At 43.3% G+C, this 16,744-nt stretch overlaps 1 protein-coding gene across 3 annotated transcripts in view; it reads left to right on the forward strand.

The window, feature by feature from the left end:
* BUB1 (BUB1 mitotic checkpoint serine/threonine kinase) overlaps positions 1-16,744 on the forward strand; it is a 33,170-nt gene continuing 16,426 nt past the window's right edge. Inside the window, exons 1-13 of one of the 3 annotated variants that reach the window (XM_005212316.4) lie at positions 1-101; positions 3,531-3,590; positions 3,669-3,807; positions 4,881-5,077; positions 6,027-6,070; positions 6,740-6,840; positions 8,270-8,322; positions 8,414-8,598; positions 9,799-9,950; positions 12,163-12,419; positions 14,422-14,480; positions 15,922-16,050; positions 16,149-16,253. In XM_005212316.4, the coding sequence (XP_005212373.1) occupies positions 76-101; positions 3,531-3,590; positions 3,669-3,807; positions 4,881-5,077; positions 6,027-6,070; positions 6,740-6,840; positions 8,270-8,322; positions 8,414-8,598; positions 9,799-9,950; positions 12,163-12,419; positions 14,422-14,480; positions 15,922-16,050; positions 16,149-16,253 (1,507 nt within the window). In that variant the 5' untranslated portion in view covers positions 1-75. Of the gene's footprint in view, positions 102-1,675; positions 1,849-3,530; positions 3,591-3,668; positions 3,808-4,880; positions 5,078-6,026; positions 6,071-6,739; positions 6,841-8,269; positions 8,323-8,413; positions 8,599-9,798; positions 9,951-12,162; positions 12,420-14,421; positions 14,481-15,921; positions 16,051-16,148; positions 16,254-16,744 lie in introns of those variants that run through there. The other 2 variants (NM_001102011.2, XM_059891213.1) reach the window with 2 other exon arrangements.

A 16,744-nucleotide genomic window follows, 5' to 3' on the forward strand; every position in this document is an offset into this window, starting at 1 on the left:
GCGGGAGATTCGACTTGGCGGCGGCTACTACCCGACGGCGCAGCTGGGACTGCTGCTGCCCTGGTTCCTCTCGCCATGGATAACCCGGAAAATGTTTTTCAGTAGGTGTGGGTCTGGTGGGAGGGAGAAGGGTGGGCGGGGGCGTGATCCCCGGCTGCAGGCCGCCGGGGGCTGGCGTACCTGAGTTCGGGCCTAGTGGGCTGTAGGTCCCTGGCCCGCCCCAGACCTGCCTCCCTTGGCCTTCCCGCCCCTTTCCTTGGCCCTGGAGTTTGTACCCTTCCAGCCTCACTACCCCCATCCCTCCCCGGCTGCGCTGCGGGCCACTCGGGAGTCGTGGAGAGGGAGCACAGTGTAGCCGGGACTCTCCGCTGAGACCGCGGGCCTTTGACCGAGCTGCCTCTAGAGTGGCAGTTTGGGGCGGGGGGTGGGGTGGGGGGGCGGTTTGGATGAAATTGAGGCCCCCAGAGCTCCTTGATTGTCTGTAAGGAATTCTCCTCTGGGCAGATCGCCTCGGTGCAAGTAAAATGTCTAACCCCCCAAAAATTAACACTTGCATGTAGGTTTCATGAGAAATTTTCGAAACCACTTATTTTAAAATTCTAGAAAGGGGAAGAACTTAAAATTGCACTATCCCATAATCCCACAATCCCACAATTATTAAAAATCGTTGAGTAATGTGCACTTTAAGGGAAAAAATGTTGCACTGTTTGTCATTTATGTCTACCTGCTAACAATTTTTAAAATTCCCATGTCTTTGCTTTTTATGACTTAGGTGATTTATCCAGACTGTTTCAAATGCATTTAAAACAGTTAAATCTTGTGCTACGGAAATTAAAACTGGTTAGTTTTATTAACACCAGTCTAATATTAACTGGGATCAAAAGACTCAGATCCTTAACTCTGCCTTCAGACTTTTTCTGTAGCCCAGACTGCAAAGGATTTCAATTTTACAGACTCCTCTTCCCCCATTTTAAAATAGAAACCAGATATTTCTGACCTTATTTTGACTTTCCAAAGGCTAATTTGCACTAATGAGCTGAGTGTTTTAGTATTGCTTTACAGTGTATTTAGACTGTATTACTAGGGAAGTGTGATTGGTATCAGATGGGCATCTTACTTTGGGCAGCCTATTACATATGTTTCAGGAGAAAGTTATTTCATAACTTAAATTAGGAACTTTTAAACTGCTTATAAATTGTGGGAGCTTATCTGCTATGATGCACAAGAGGGAGTTTCAAGATGTAGGAATATTTTTTAACTTTTAAAAATAAGTATTACGTTTATGTGGTTAAAAAAGATTTAGGAAAAGTGTTCACTGAGATCTTTATCTGACGGCTCTCCCAATGCCTTGTATGTAAGCATTTTTCTAGTTTATTTTTCAAGAATGTAAATATTTATAATAACACGAACATAGGTATGTACATATGTAAGTATGTGTACAATCCCTGCCTTTATTAAACATAAAAAGTAGCAGAGCATATGCACTGCCTTTTTTTTTTTTTTTGCTTAATGCTATCCTTGGAGATTTTAGTCTGCCATTCCATAGATTCTTTTTTCATTCTTTTTGACAACTGCATGGTATTTCACGTACCATAATTGACCTAAAAAAGTACCCTATTGATGGACACTTGGAGTGCGGACCTTCTTTTGCTATAATAGATAGTGCCATGGTGAAAAATCTTGTACCCACCATGCTTTTCATGTATCTGTCCTCTAGATTCCTAGGAGTGGGTTTGCTAGATCAAAAGGAAATCTATCTGTAATTCTGGTGATATTATTACCAGTTCCCTTGGCAGGAACCGAGCACACTCCCACCTCCAAGCGCACAGTCCCACCTCCAAGCAAGTTGTAAGTGTGTCTTTTTCCATTACTTCCCGTCTACATTGTTGTCATATTTTTGGAGTTTGGCAGATGAGAAGTTATCTCAGTGAGGCAAATTTCTCTCCTTAGAGAGGTTGAATATTTTTCTGTGAAATACCTTTTGTTCATTTCTTAAATTGGATTGGGTTTGTTTTCGCCCCCCCCAATTTCTAGAAGCTCTTTTGTCATCCCCGTTTAGCATTTCTCTCTTAACTCTGCTTGGTGTTTTGTTTATTTGACATAGAGAAGCTTTTTATTTATAAGTAGTCCACTTACCTAGCTTTTTCTTTTGTGGCTTCTGGATTTTGAGTCATAAGAAACTTTGATTTTATTTGTATTGTGAGGTGAAGGCTAGAAGAAAATATTACTTTCAAATTTTTTTTTTCCCCTCGAAAAGATCGTCGAACTTCTTTGATAGAAACCTGAAAGTCTTCCTTACTTTGGCTCTCTCTTTTACCCAGTGTTCAGTCCCTTCCGCAAGTCTCATTGTCTCTTTCTCCAAAACACCCCAGTTCCGCATTTGAACAGTTCCCCTACTGGCTGGGACTCTGCAATAGCTCCCTAACCGTTCTCATCCCCCACCCACTTCGTCACTTAGAGACAGTTTTAAAATACACATTAGATCTCGTCACCCCTCACCTTCCTCCTAACTTAGCTGCTTGGATCTGGCCCTGTCAAACGTTACCCCCTCAGAGAGGCAGGCTTTCCCTGACCGCCCTACCTGAAAACAGTAACCCCCGTCGCACTCTTAGCCCTTCTGTCCTTTGGGTTTTTGTGTTTGTTGTCCCCCTCTGTGTTCTTATTTTACAGATTTCTTTTTGTTGGTTTCTTTATCCTGCTAGCACCTGGGGCCTTTTGGAGAACTTTCTTGGCTTGGCTGGTTTATTTTTTAAGCTGTGGCTGAGTATGCAGAAGTAGGGGCAAGTTCTCAGGGAGCTACAGCCACTGACTTCTGAGCATTGTCATCGGGTGGCCTCCCTCGGGAGCCTGGTGTCCCATTGAGGCCCAGAAAGCAAACTATGTCCTAGAAGTCCCGATTTGTTAGACCCTGGGCTGTCACGCGCTTCCCTGTTGACTCAGACAGTAAAAAAATCTGCTTACAATACAGGAGACCCAGGTTTGATCCATGGGTTGGGATGATCCCCTGGAGAAGGGAATGGCAACCCACTGCAGTATTCTTGCCTGGAGAACCCCATGGACAAAGAAGGCTGGCGGGCTACAGTCTATGGGGTTGCAAAGAGTCAGACATAACTGGGTGAATAGCCGTGGGCTGTAATGCACCTTTCAAGAGCTCTCTTCACATCTCCAGCTGAGTTCCTAAGCAGCAAGGCGAGGGGTCTGGGTCAACGCCACACCTGGGTCCCAACATTAGAAGGAGGAGCAGCAAAGTGCCCCTCATGGTGGCTGTGACATTGGAACTGGAGACCTTTTATTAATAGCTGCTTCCTGTAGAGCCACCTCAGGGGCCTTGCGTCTTGCTTTCTTCTGAAAACAACGCTGCTTTTGAGTTTCTGACTTCTGAGTGAATACTGTTTTCATTTTTATTATAGCATTTGAATTGATGTCTCAGATTTCTATTTTAAGGTATATTCATGATAAATATGAAATATAACTTTTGCTTTTAGGAAGTATTCCTAATAATCCCATGTACCTATTTTTCTTCGTTCTAGAATGTTTGAAGCCCATATGCAGAGCTACAAGGGCGATGACCCACTTGGTGAATGGGAAAGGTTAGCATTTCATTTATTTTTTCTATAAACAAACTGTATGCGGCCCTGAAAAATTAACACTGTCCATATTTTTTCTAGTTACATGCAATGGGTAGAAGAGAATTTTCCTGAGAATAAAGAATACTTAACAACTTTATTAGAGCATCTAATGAAGGAATTTTTAGATAAGAAGAGATATCACAATGACCCAAGGTTCATCAATTATTGTCTACAATTTGTAAGTATACTTTCAGAGGTATAATCACATCCCTCGTCATGCTGTACTTTTGCTTTTTACCCCAGATTTTAGGATCAGTTTTTGGGTATTTTTTATTTGATTCCTTATGTTTCTAAGTCATAACTTTTTTTTTTTTAAGTTGTGTGGCCAGAGACTTGTATTTTACAATCTTTTGGCGTCTGTCTTATGGAATCAGTGACTGAATTTTAAAATCCTCCTTCTCTGTAAAGCCTGTAATGTGACAACAGAAGGTAGAAACCAGGCTTCCCTGGTGGCTCAGGTGGTATAGAATCTGCCTGCAATGCAGCAGACCTGCATTCGACCCCTGGGTCATGAAGATCTCCTGGAGAAGGAAATGGCCACCCACTCCAGTATTCTTGCCTGGGGAATCCCATGGACAGAGGAGCCTAATGGGCTACAGTCCATGGGGTCACAAAGACTGACCCAAGTGAGCGACTAACACTTTCACTTTTCAAGGTAGAAACCTTGAAAAGAAGGTTTGTTAGCTGAGAAGTGTGTTCAGGAAAGAGTAGATAAACAGGCATTCCCTGGTGCTAAAGAGGGTTCCTCAAGTAAATTAAATTCATTGTGAATAATTAAGAAAATATTAACTCTCAGAAATGAAATTTAGTGCTAAAAGGAGAAGGCTGCCTCAGGTTAGTCTTTGAAAGGTTGGATCTGTTCAATCTTGAAATAAAGGCTTGGGGCACGAGTTGTGGTCATAAAATCATGAATGGAATAGATAAAGTAAACAGGAATTTGTTATCTATCTTTACTAAGCTTCAAAATGTGAGGATTAGACACACCCTGTGGAATTTGAATGAGTACAACTTTATATATTAATATTACGGCACAGAACCTACTGTCTTGGGAAATAGTGGGGGACGCTGAATGTCAAGGAGGGGGATGAGCTGACTTTGAGGCTTGCCATCGGAGGACCACACAGGCCTTCCCCTGCCAAGTGCATCATGCTGCCTCCTTGAAGACGAACACTGAGTGTTGTTTGAACTAGGAGCCCCAGCGCGCCTGGCAAGTGCCCTTCTCTCATGTCTGTCTGCTTTGGATTTCTGCAGGCCAAGTGCAACAGTGACCTTCACCAGTTTTTTGAGTTTCTGTACAACCACGGTATCGGAACCCAAGCAGCTCCTCTGTACGTAGCCTGGGCCGGGCATCTGGAAGCCCAGGGGGAGCGGCAGCACGCCAATGCCGTTTTTCGGAGAGGAATTCAGAACCAGGCCGAACCTAGAGAGCTGCTGCAACAACAGTACAGGTAGTTTGACAGTGAGACTCCACACAGTGATTCCTACCTTGAAACGTAGTGGTTTGCTCTTTAAAGATTTTTATTGTTATATTTGTACAGGGAAATGCTTCTCATTGGGGAAAATGTGGAATTAGTGTAAAGAAAAACTGTCCAGAAATATTACCATTAATATTTTTGAGCACTTCCTTCCAGTGTCTTTTCTGTGCCTGCGTGTGTGCCTTAGTCTCTGTATTACAGTAGTAAACTGCACTGTGTGTCTGTTGTATATGCTGAGCTTTGTGCTGCTCTTAAGAAATTATGGACTTTTATACCACTTAGAAAGTGGTTGTGAAATCTGTCCCAGAGCAGTGGCATAATTTCATTGTTCTAGAATGGAACATTTGTTTCCAACATTTTTTTTTTTTTTTTTCACAAAGATCAGCACACGCTTCGTGCTAAGTTACTTCAGTCTTGTCCGACTCTTTGTGACCCCATGGACTGTAGCCCACCGGGCTTCTCTGTCCAAGGGATTTTCCAGGCAAGAATACTGGAGTGGGTTGCCATTTTCTTCTTCAAGGGATCTTCTCGACCCGGGATCGAACCCAAGTCTGCTGCACTGCAGGTGGATTCTTTACTGCTGAGCCACCAGCAAAAGCCTACAGTGTGTGCATGTTGTAACATGTGCATATTGATACCCACAGAGCAGGGTACATTTGTTATGTGAATTTATAAAATACTGACATCCATGAGGCAAAAGGAGGAATTTTTCTAATTAAGTGCATTAGGTGTGAAAATAAGCCCAGGTTTTTTTTTTCTTAATTTTGAAGCAAATCTAAAATTCAACTTTGCAATCTGTTTTAACCTCAGTCTTTATTAGATCACAGTAAGCTGTCTATCCTGTTTAGTTTTCACTCTAATATAAATGCATATTAAACTGTGAATTGTAATCTATATTGATGCCTTTACTGTTGTCTTTTAGGATGTTTCAGACACGCCTCACTGAAACCCATTTGCCTACTCAAGGTAAAATAACACTTTCTAAAATATCCAAAATATCAGTAACTTAGTCTCTGATTTGCACTGCCTTTTTCCCCTTAAAATCACATCCATCCAGTATTTATTGATTATATTATCTTAGGTAACGGGGAAGACCCTCTGATAATAATAATGCCTGCTTCATAGCCCTGCATAGCAGGGACTCTGTCTTAGCACTTTAAAAGAAAAACTCACCAAAAAAAAAAAACACAAAAAAGCTTGGCAATTTCATTATAGTTTTAGGATTTTCAAAAAGTAAAAATTACCCCAAATTGAGTGACAATACTTATTCTGGAGTACATCTGTTCTGAATTAAATTAAATGTATTTAATGCAACTTTTAAAGAAATGGAGTTTCTTCTTTTTTTTTTAAGAAATAAAGATTACATTTCAGCAATAAGCACTACTTATCCTGTTTAAAATAGCTAGAGTTTACATTTCTTTCAGGGACTTCCTTGGGCATTTTGAATTGATTAGAAAATAGTTTCTACAACATTACTTTTATTTATAAGGTGTTTTAATTATGTTTTTGAGATAGTGTGAGTGAGTTCATTTTTCAGTGCTACTTATTGAAAGATCAGGGGAATGTATTTGTATTGTATTCATTTAATATGGTTTCACCCTTATTTCTTTTTCTTTCATGCATTTCGTGTCATAGTAAGAACCTCAGAACCTCTGCATGATGCTCAGATTTTAAATCAAATGGTAACATCAAGCTCAAATCCAGGAAGTAACCCAGCCTGCATTTCTAAGAATCAGGTAATGACAGTTGTAGTTGCGTGGAAACCGGGAAGGGTGCTGAACGGCCAGCCCACCTGCCATTCGTGTCCCTCGGGCACCTCGTTCCTTTGACCTTGTCTCCCAGGACTGAGCTCCACGTCAGCCACCTGTGCTGTGGCGCCTTTCTGGGCCTGTCATCACCCACTGCCCACTTCCAGTATTAAATGGAAAATCACTCACTGTCTGACCGTAACTTCCTGTACTTGTCTGACCTGGTGACACCCCTGCATGACCTCCTGCCTTCGCCTGCCCCCCCAGCAGCCTTTGTCCTTCTTTGCTCTGTGGGTCTCCCTTCCCTGGCCCAGGAGTCTCTAGCTTAGGTCACACCCATCTGCAGACACCTGAGTCTACTTCAAATGCTCTGATCCTGGAACTGCCTCCTCAACCAGAGCTCTTCTATTTCCTGGCAGTTATGCTTCCAGTTTCCCCGTTCACACTTTATGTTTTCCACATTGCCTGTGCTTCCTTTTCTATTCACTGATGCCAAATGATAATTTTTAACTTCTTTTTACTCTCCTCAAACTTGGGGCCTGACTATATCTAACCTCTTTGTCAGGAACTGGCACACTTACTTTCAATGAGACAGCAGAAGCGCTCAGATGACAGCTCCATGTCCTCCACCAACCAGTAAATAACTGGACCCTTGCTTGCCACGGCAGGGGCCAAGTGACTCATCTGCATGTACACGTTCTCTCCGTTCTCCCAGCATCTTTCCTCCTCAGGGTACCGGTGCTCTTTGAGTTTGCTATGGACCTGCTTTAAGCTAAATCCTATGGAAATGCCTCTGTTCCAGGTGCACATGTATTACGTTTCATTAATGTAACACATTCTTAGAAGGAGACTGTGAATTCCAACCTTGACAGATACTCACGCTGCCCCAGTTTACATCCTACTCATGCGTGCCATCTTGTTTGTTTCCTGTTGCCCCAGCTGTAGGCGTCTAGGCAGCAGAGGTGGATCTTGTTCACAGTCAGTGCTCAGGACCTGACATGACACAGATGAGATGTCCAGTAAATACTTGTCTAGTGACTGAATGCTAGCACTGTGGACTCCTGAGCAGAGAACAGTACCAGAAGAAAATGTTAAGAATTTTTTTCTAATGTAGCTATTTGGAATATTAATCTCATTACACTTATGGCCTGTGGCTCAGCCCCTAGACTATGGGTCTTTCTTATTGGAAGAAGACCCACAGGTCCAAACACTTCTTATTGGACTTTAGTTGTAAAACCTGTCATAAAAGTGATCATGCAAACCAAGGCTTCAGCGATTAATCGTAACTTGAAAGAGCACACATAAATCTACTTGATGACTCAGAAACCCCTCAAGTGTTTCCATATTGCTTTCTGCAGTCGTCTGGATGACGGATTCTTCTCAGATAAGTGATCATTTGTGTTTCTTTCTGTCTTAGGGTCCACAACTTTCTGGAGCAACACCTGCAGCTGGTGATAAAGGGTCGGACACGCAAGTACAATCGGTGCCTTCATCTGACTGATTTTCCTCCCAGAGCCATTGCAGTACACTGTCATAACCGATGTGTTTTTCCCCATTTTAGGGAACAAAGGGTGATCACGATTTCCAAATCAGAATATTCTGCACACCCGTCTGTGGCAGACAAAGCTGATGTTCAGCAGGTTGTCATGTATTGCAAGGAGAAGCTTATTCGCGGAGAATCGGAGTTTTCCTTTGAAGAGCTGAGAGCCCAGAAATACAATCTACGGAGAAAGCATGAACAATGGGGTACTTGCAGTCTTAAATTTGAGATAGCCTAGGTCACTTAACATGATTCTCATCTCTGAGTAATTACATTTGTAGTAGATAATTCATTGTACTGAAAGAATCTCAAAAAAAAAAATCTCTAGCTCATTCCATCAGAAGCCTAAAACTTTTGTTAAACACTAGTGTAGCATCTACGTTTGTCCAAAGCTTAAACTGATGTCTTGACAGCAGAGCTTAGAGCTGAAACAGCACTAAAGGAGATGTCCATGCCAACGCAGAGATACTTTTAAGCTTTCACATAACATCTGTATGGATTTGAGCTTCTGTATCTAGCAATTCTAAACCCCTGGGTCAGTTATTTATACTGTAAAGGATTAATTAAGAACTAGAGTTGAGAAGAGATTTTTCAAAGTCTGCAGCTGTTATAAATAAGACGTTCAGGAGTCCTCTGATCAAAGTGCTGTGCTATTCACGGCTGTGCTGTACACGGCCCTGACTCTGCAGGGAAGACTGGATGTTAGCAGCAGCGTTGGCTCTTCAGTTTACAGCACGTGTTTGCTGTAACAACATGGACCTCAGAGGAAAATGAACCTCTGTTCTCAAGACTTCGACACCATCTGACTATTTGTGCTGTGCCCCCTGTGTTGGCCAATTTTTGTTTATTCGTTATTTCTCGTTTGGTTAACAACCGAGAGGACAGTCAGTGACACTCGGGGAGGACCCTTTCGTGCCTTGCACAGATGCTAAATCTGAGCTGGACAGTTTGATTGGTATGTGATGTGGTTATGTTAACCAGTTGCTGGTAATGGGACCGACAGCAGTGTCCTTGACATCCTGACCTTTCAGTGCACTTTACTCTTATTTCTTTGGAAGCACCGAGAAACTTCTATCTTTTAAAAACACTTCCATTTTCAAATGATTTGCACAGTCGTGGTTGTTAAAAGTGCTTGGTATCATACCATGCTATTACCAAATATTTTTGTTGCTTATCATGTACATTTTTATAACTTAGCACCCTGAACTTAAAAGTAACTGTGCTGAGGTTAGGTAAAAATTATAATTGAAAAGTAGTGTTTCAGTTCTAAAAACCTAATACTCTTGGAAAAAGACTAGTAAAAAATAGTTGCCATCTTAAAGATAACCTTTTGCTGATTTTGCACGATTCTTCTGTTGACCTGAGTTTAAATCTCACCTGCAAACTATACTTTGTCTTTCCTAAAGTAAATGAAGAGAGGCATTATATGAAAAGGAAAGAAGCAAATGCTTTGGAAGAACAACTATTAAAACAGAAAATGGATGAGCTTCATAAGAAGTTGCACCAAGTGGTGGAGATGTCGCAGGAGAACCTGCCCTCTTCCCAGGGGACATCTGAGGTATGTGGGCTCCCCATCGCTTCCCACACCCACTGCAGTGATTTCTGTTGCTGTTTGTCCCTTCCATGCTCTATTTTTAGAGTTAATTCTGATGTCAGTTTAGTTACTAGCTTTCCGAATTATTCCCCCCTCCCCCCACCGAGAACTGGGGGGAAAGACCATCCGACACACTTCCAGCAAGGATGGAAGTCACGTTTAAAGAGCCAGGAGTCAGAGTGACAGTGGGCTTCTCAGCACCAGCCCAGAGGACAGTCACAATGCAAGATGAGAAACGAGGTTACAGAACAGGGTGTGTAGTGTGTGTGTGTGTGTGTTGTGTGTGTGTGTGTGTGTGTACATTAGTGTATATAGTCCTTTATCTGGTTTTCTTTTTTTTAGGGGAGGTACAATAACTGTTCGGAGAAGGCAATGGCACCCCACTCCAGTACTCTTGCCTGGAAAATCCCATGGACGGAGGAGCCTGGAAGGCTGCAGTCCATGGGGTCGATAAGAGTCAGACATGACTGAGTGACTTCACTTTCACTTTCATGCATTGGAGAAGGAAATGGCAAGCCACTCCAGTGTTCTTGCCTGGAGAATCCCAGGGACGGGAGCCTGGTGGGCTGCCATCTATGGGGTCGCACAGAGTCGGACACAACTGAAGCGACTTAGCAGCAGCAGTAGCACAATGACTGTTACAGAATGAAAATTCAAATATAATGATTAATTTGTATTGAGAAGCCAGCAACACCTGCAGGAATGGGTCTCAGAGCTTGCTTTTCCTATAGACCTACTGTGGCCACATTCCTGTTTTCAGCTCTACCTTCACTTCCATTCTGAGACACGTTCAAGTTTCTGCGCTTCTCCGGAGATCACCTCCCTGACTGCTGTTTGAGGTGTTAGGATTCCTTTACTGTCATTTTAGTGAGGTTTTGGGAGGATGTGGATGATAAAACACATATTTAAGCCACTGTCTTTAACCAGAAACCTCTCTTAATGAACTTATTTCTGTATATGAGCAGTCTGAGGATGTATTTTCCAAACAGATCTCCAGTTGTCCCTGAGTCATTTATTCACCAGCTCAGCTTTTCCCAATTATGCTCAGTCACTTCAGTCGTGTCCAACTCCTTGCAACCCTATGGACTGTAGCCCGCCAGACTCCTCTATCCATGGGATTTCCCAGGCAAGAATACTGGAATGGGTGGCCTTTCCCTTCTCCGAATGGAGATCTTCCCCACCCAGGCATCACACGTGCATCTCCTGAATTGCAGGTAGATTGTTTACCGCTGAGCCACCGGGGAAGCCCTTAAAATGTCTTTATCGTAGACTGAGTTTTTAATGTATAAGAGACCATTTCTGAAATGAGCACCTCTGCTTTGGTCAGTAGGCTTCGTCTTGCTCGTTCCATGTTGTGTTTTCTGTAACTTTGTTGCGTGTTTTGATATCTGTGGGAAGGTCTGATGATTGTTTTTTAACATGTTTCTTCAGAAGTAAATATTATGATTATTTTTGCTCTTTACTAATTCAGTAGATAAGAAAATGGTATAGGTCATTTAAATTATCTCTTTTTTGATGACTACTGAGAAGAAACTTTATATTTTGTCCATTTGTTTGTGAAATAACTGTTCTTGCCCTAGCTATTCAGTGTTTCCTGAACAATTTGTGAGAATACTTTTACATGCTGAGGAATTAATTCTTTGTCTTTTAACTTGGTAATATAAGAGTGTACATGTGCAGTCTAAGTACATATGAATAGAAAAGCAGAGATTTTAATTAAGTTAAAGGCCTGTGTCCATGTCCTTCCCATGATGAGCCATGCTTTTGTGGCAGTTAGTACATTAATATTCATGTTTCCTATTCATTGAGAAAATGGTCACCAAGGGTATTTTAATGGGAAGAACACCATTATGAGCATTTGGTGACATTGATTTGTTAGTATTTTCCCTAAGTAAAGAAAAATGTACCAGTTCTTAAATACTGATGCACGGTCGCGGCTGCTATTTAGTGGTTAGAAATACAAAGCACCAGTTGAATCTGTGGTTAAGTAAGCTAGCGAAGCATCCAGCATGGGGTGTGGCCTTGTTGTTGTTGACTGTTCATTTCAAAATACCTAGGGAGCTAAGAGGCTGCCTCAGGAGGCAGGCGTCCACTGAAGACAGATGCCTGTCTTTGGAAAGCCGTAAGACCTAACTGGTAGCCTCGTGGCTTTTTGTCTGTTTGCTTACCGTGAAAGGTCAGCCCAGCATGTTTGGAGCCGCATACAGACTCCCAGCAGGAACTAAGAGCTCCGGGTCTTCCAGCCATCTCTCAGCAGACCTCGAAGAATGTGGACGAGAAACCCAGAGAGGCATCTTCTGTTCCTCGTATGGCGAATGCTGCCACCACTGCTTTGGTGTCCCCAGCCGCCAACCAGGGTGTAGCTTGCCCGGCTCCTTTGGCAGGCCAGCACGTGACAGATGCCGTGTTTTCAGGGGGCAGCAGAGATGCCAGGTGAGCCAGAGGGGGCCCTAGAGACGGTGGCGGTGGCAATGGTGCGCGGTGGCTTCTTTGTGTGACCTGCAGTAGTGAGAGCAGCGTGCAATTGATGGGCGAGGCTTGTTCCTCAAAATAATTTTTAGATGGGCATGTAGTGGAAAAACCAAATTGCCAAAACATTAGCCCCAAATCATTCAACCTCACTTACTCTGTTTAAGAATATTTGTTCTACTTCATACTTCTCTCTTGAATTAAAAATTCTGATGCCCTGAAACTTAACAATCTTTCTGTAACTGAGGAATATGCAGCTGTTAAACTGAAATTGCCTCTGCTTACCAACTCTGACGGAACATAATGTAGGGGTTATTACAGTCCAGATAGTTCCTTGACTGTTGGATTCTTACTTGATACTTGATAGTGTGTTCTCATATTCCTTCTGTCGTCCCCTGGGACAGTTTGGGATTAATACCCATTATGCAGTATACCAAAATCTGTCTCATACACTGCTGGGGAGGTTTCTCCCCCCAGTTCTGGGCAGTTTTCCTAGATGGCAGAGATGATAATTATTGTCGTATCACTTGTTCTGCTTATATTATCTTCAATCACTTTGGTGCTCTGTCTCTTTTTTGAAACATATAAAAAATTTTCTTGCTCTTCCAGGAAAAATGAAAGTGAGGCTCCCATCTTTCCCTTGGGCTAAAACCCTTAGCACAGATTATGGTTCTTAAGGACTGGTTCTCCTTGGTGTCTGAGGTTAACCTTACCAATGATTTCCCTTGGAAATAAGATTTTAAATGATCCTGCTTTTGCAGTCACCTTAGGATACTAATTCAGACCTGTGTCCTATATTGAACCATGTATGTAAAACGTAAACTGCTGGGACCTCCCTGGCAGTCCAGTGGTTAGGACTGCCCTTCCAGTGCGGAGGGTGTGGGTTCTATCCCTGGTTTTGGAACTAAGATCCCGCAAGCCATGTGGTGTGGCCAAAAAAAATTTTTTAAGAAGAGAACTGCTGTGTGCGGGGTGTGACTTCATTAGCTCTTCATAGTTAATTCTCATGACCATAAGATAGTCACAACAGCAGTGACGGACCCTGTAGACATGCGCATCCAGCCATCCCTTACAAAAGGATGAGGCTCTTTAACCTAATGAGCATTCAGATCTCAGAAGCACTGCGGATTGACCCTGACCCTGGCCCAGGCAAGGGACCGAGTGGACCCCCTCACACTCTCAGTGGCCTGGACAGCTGACTGTGGCAGAGAAAAGGCACCTTCCGCTTGTACTGCATATAAAACTCAGGTTTTTATAAAACTCACAAATCCAAAAATGGGGATTTGTGAAATTAAGGGTGCCTTGCGCTTTTTACTTCCCATCCTCACAGGGTTCATGAAGGGAAGCAGTGTTAAAGAGACAGATGAAGTCCACTGTCCCCACTGGACTTAGACCAGACTGTGATGTAAGTGCCTCCGTAGCATTGTTTCCATTCCTGATAACTGTGAAGTCTAGAGCATAAGGCACTACGGCTCCACAGCAAAGGCACCAGCGCTTTCCCGCATCGTAACTCAGAAGAGCCACGCTGGGCACCCAGACCCAGAGCTGCCGGTCAGCTCCTTTGCCTGTGTAACAAATGGCATCGTTTGAGTCAGGGAGACCCTTAACCTCCCTTCCACGTGTGCAAATGATTATCAGGTGTTCACGTCTATGATCACTACGTAAAGCAAACATGAATACCTGGCCTTTATCTGTAATAATTACTGTCCTCAAAAGGACATGAAATAAAAAATAAAGTCGCTTACACTGTAGACCTAGGCAGTCCCATCTGTGGCCATGCCACGTGCCATGCAGGATCTTCTCCAGCCAGGGATGAAACCTGTGCCCCCTGCATTGGGAGTGTGGATTCTTAATCTCTGGGCTACCAGAGAAGTCCCCCATCTGTATTTTAAAAACAGGCTGGTAATCGCCAACATTTTTTTATTGTTCTTGAGAGTTAGTGTGTCTCAAGAGTTTTCTCTTCCAGGTGTGTGAACAAAAGTACTCACGAATTCAGGCCACAGAGTGGAGCAGAGTTAAAAGAAGGTAATGTTTAATTGTAATACACTTGTGTCTGATCTCTGCCCAGACTCATCCAAGTTACTCAGGGGTCTGTTAGCTGGCCACAGTTTATGGGGACTCTAGGCCCTAACGAACTTGGTTGTCAGCTCTCTCTTGCAGGGGTTAGATAAGCCCTGGGCCATTTCCAATAAAGGGGGAAATCTACTTGTTAGTCACAGATTATTAGTTAGAATCCTTTGGAAACTTGATTTGTGAAAACTTTCCTCTTAAATTTCCCAGCAGAGTACTCTAAAACAAGAGTTGTCTTTAATATGTTGTGAGGAAGCAACGGTGGTTAGTTGGAAGTGATGTATAATATTTCTGTTTTGTACTACTTCGTTAGAGGTACTTACATAAAAGTAAGTTTTATAAATAAAATAGGACATGGATTGGGCATTCACTTCCCACTCCCATGTACCATGACATTCTTTCCAATGACAGTTCAGTGGAAGCAGAGCTACTTGAAAAAGCAGGTGACACCTACATTGAACCAGGACCAAACTGAGCACGAGCGGATGCCAAGTGCTGTTCTGAGTGATTGCGGGTGCAGTCACAAACAGAAAGGGCAGAGATCCCCACCCGCTCGGAGGGGCAAAGGAAGTGTGGCTGTTAGGGAGGGGACTGAAACTTCAGAGGGACCCAGGAAAGATGCTCACAACGACAGTGCGGTTTGGGTAAAGACAGAGCCAGCTTGCAAAACCCGTTTCAGGCAGAGGTACCAGCAGGACAGAGTCCTCGATGTCCCTCATGTGTTCTGAGCACAGCAGAGCAGCCAGTGGCCTCCGGGGGGGGGGGGTGGTGAGGAAGATGAGGTCGGAGCTAGGAGGGCTCAGGCTGTGCAGGGCCGTACCTGGCCTCCAGCTGAGTGAGATGGAAAACCGGTCCTAAGATTTACAGCACAGCTACTATTTCTTGGGATAGAGTGGAACAGAGGGTGCTATTGATGACTAGGCTCATTTGATATGGTTTTAGACCAAGCCGCTTAATTAACTCTTTTGAGCTTTTATTTCCTTTTCTGTTAACAGATAATTCTTTCTTTACCTACCTTGTGGGACTATTATAAAGATCAAATAAGAGACGTGATAGTACTAGAATAATGGAAATTCCTAGAGAGAATTGGCTTCCCAGGTGGCTCAGTGGTAAAGAATCCACCTGCCAGTGCAGGAGACTTGGGTTCAAGCCCTGGGTTGGGAAGATCCCCTGGAGAGAGAAATGGCAACCCACTCCAGTATTCTTGCCTGGGAAATCCCACGGACAGAGGAGCCTGGCGGGCTACAGTCCATGGGGTCAGTGGACACGATCTAGTGACAACAAGTGAGAATTAGCACCAATAATAAAATGTATAGTAAGTTTCTTAAATTGTGTGTCTTCCGAATTATTCTGATTTCTCCACTGACATGGCATTTTGTCCCCATTTCTTTAAAAGGGTGTGAAACACAGAAGGTTGTTAACACGAGTTCCTTTCACACAACTCCAAACACATCTCTGGGACTGGTTCAGGCAACACCATCCAAAGCGCAGCCATCACCCACTGTGCACACGAAGGAGGCTCTCGGTACGTAAAGCCTGTTGTTTGAATATGTGACGTCTGTCAGTGACTTAGTGAAAGCTCTTTTGCAATCATGTTTACAGTTATTCTTCTGTTCTTTTAAGGTTTCATCATGAATATGTTTCAGGCTCCTACACTTCCTGATATTTCTGATGACAAAGAGGAATGGCCATCTCTAAGTCAAAATGAGTTCGAAGCCCAGTTTCAAAGTAATAATAACAAATTATTTAATAGCTACTAGATGGATAACATAGCAGGTAGTTGCCCACGGAAAAAGCAAGGATTATGCAAGAAGTAGGCCTGCCCTTGGTTAGCTTGTCAGGTACGGGCATGTTGCGAAGTAAAAAATATAAGCGTTTTGCCACGTACTCAGTGTGTGTCATAGACTTGGTTTGTTTCTTTAAAAATAGTAAGTGCTAAAGAAAGGCAAAATAGGCCTTGGTAGGAGTGGCCAGGAAGGACTGAGTGGTTGAGGGGAACTTGAGCCTTGCCGGGCAGAGGGGTGTTCAGGGTGGAGTGTTGGGGACCAGGACTCGCCCCACCCCCCACCTCCTGTTTGTCTCAAGTCAGAGGACTTTTGCTGGAAGCCAGAGAGAGAGCACAGTGAAGACAGAGTTAAGAGCTTAATTGTAGAAAAAGACGTGGAGAGTTGTGTTCAGTGTCAGTGACCACAGCTGTGTGTTAGGAACATGGTGATCGC

The sequence above is a fragment of the Bos taurus genome, chromosome 11 (genome assembly GCF_002263795.3).
Source record: "Bos taurus isolate L1 Dominette 01449 registration number 42190680 breed Hereford chromosome 11, ARS-UCD2.0, whole genome shotgun sequence".
Lineage (NCBI taxonomy): Eukaryota > Metazoa > Chordata > Mammalia > Artiodactyla > Bovidae > Bos > Bos taurus.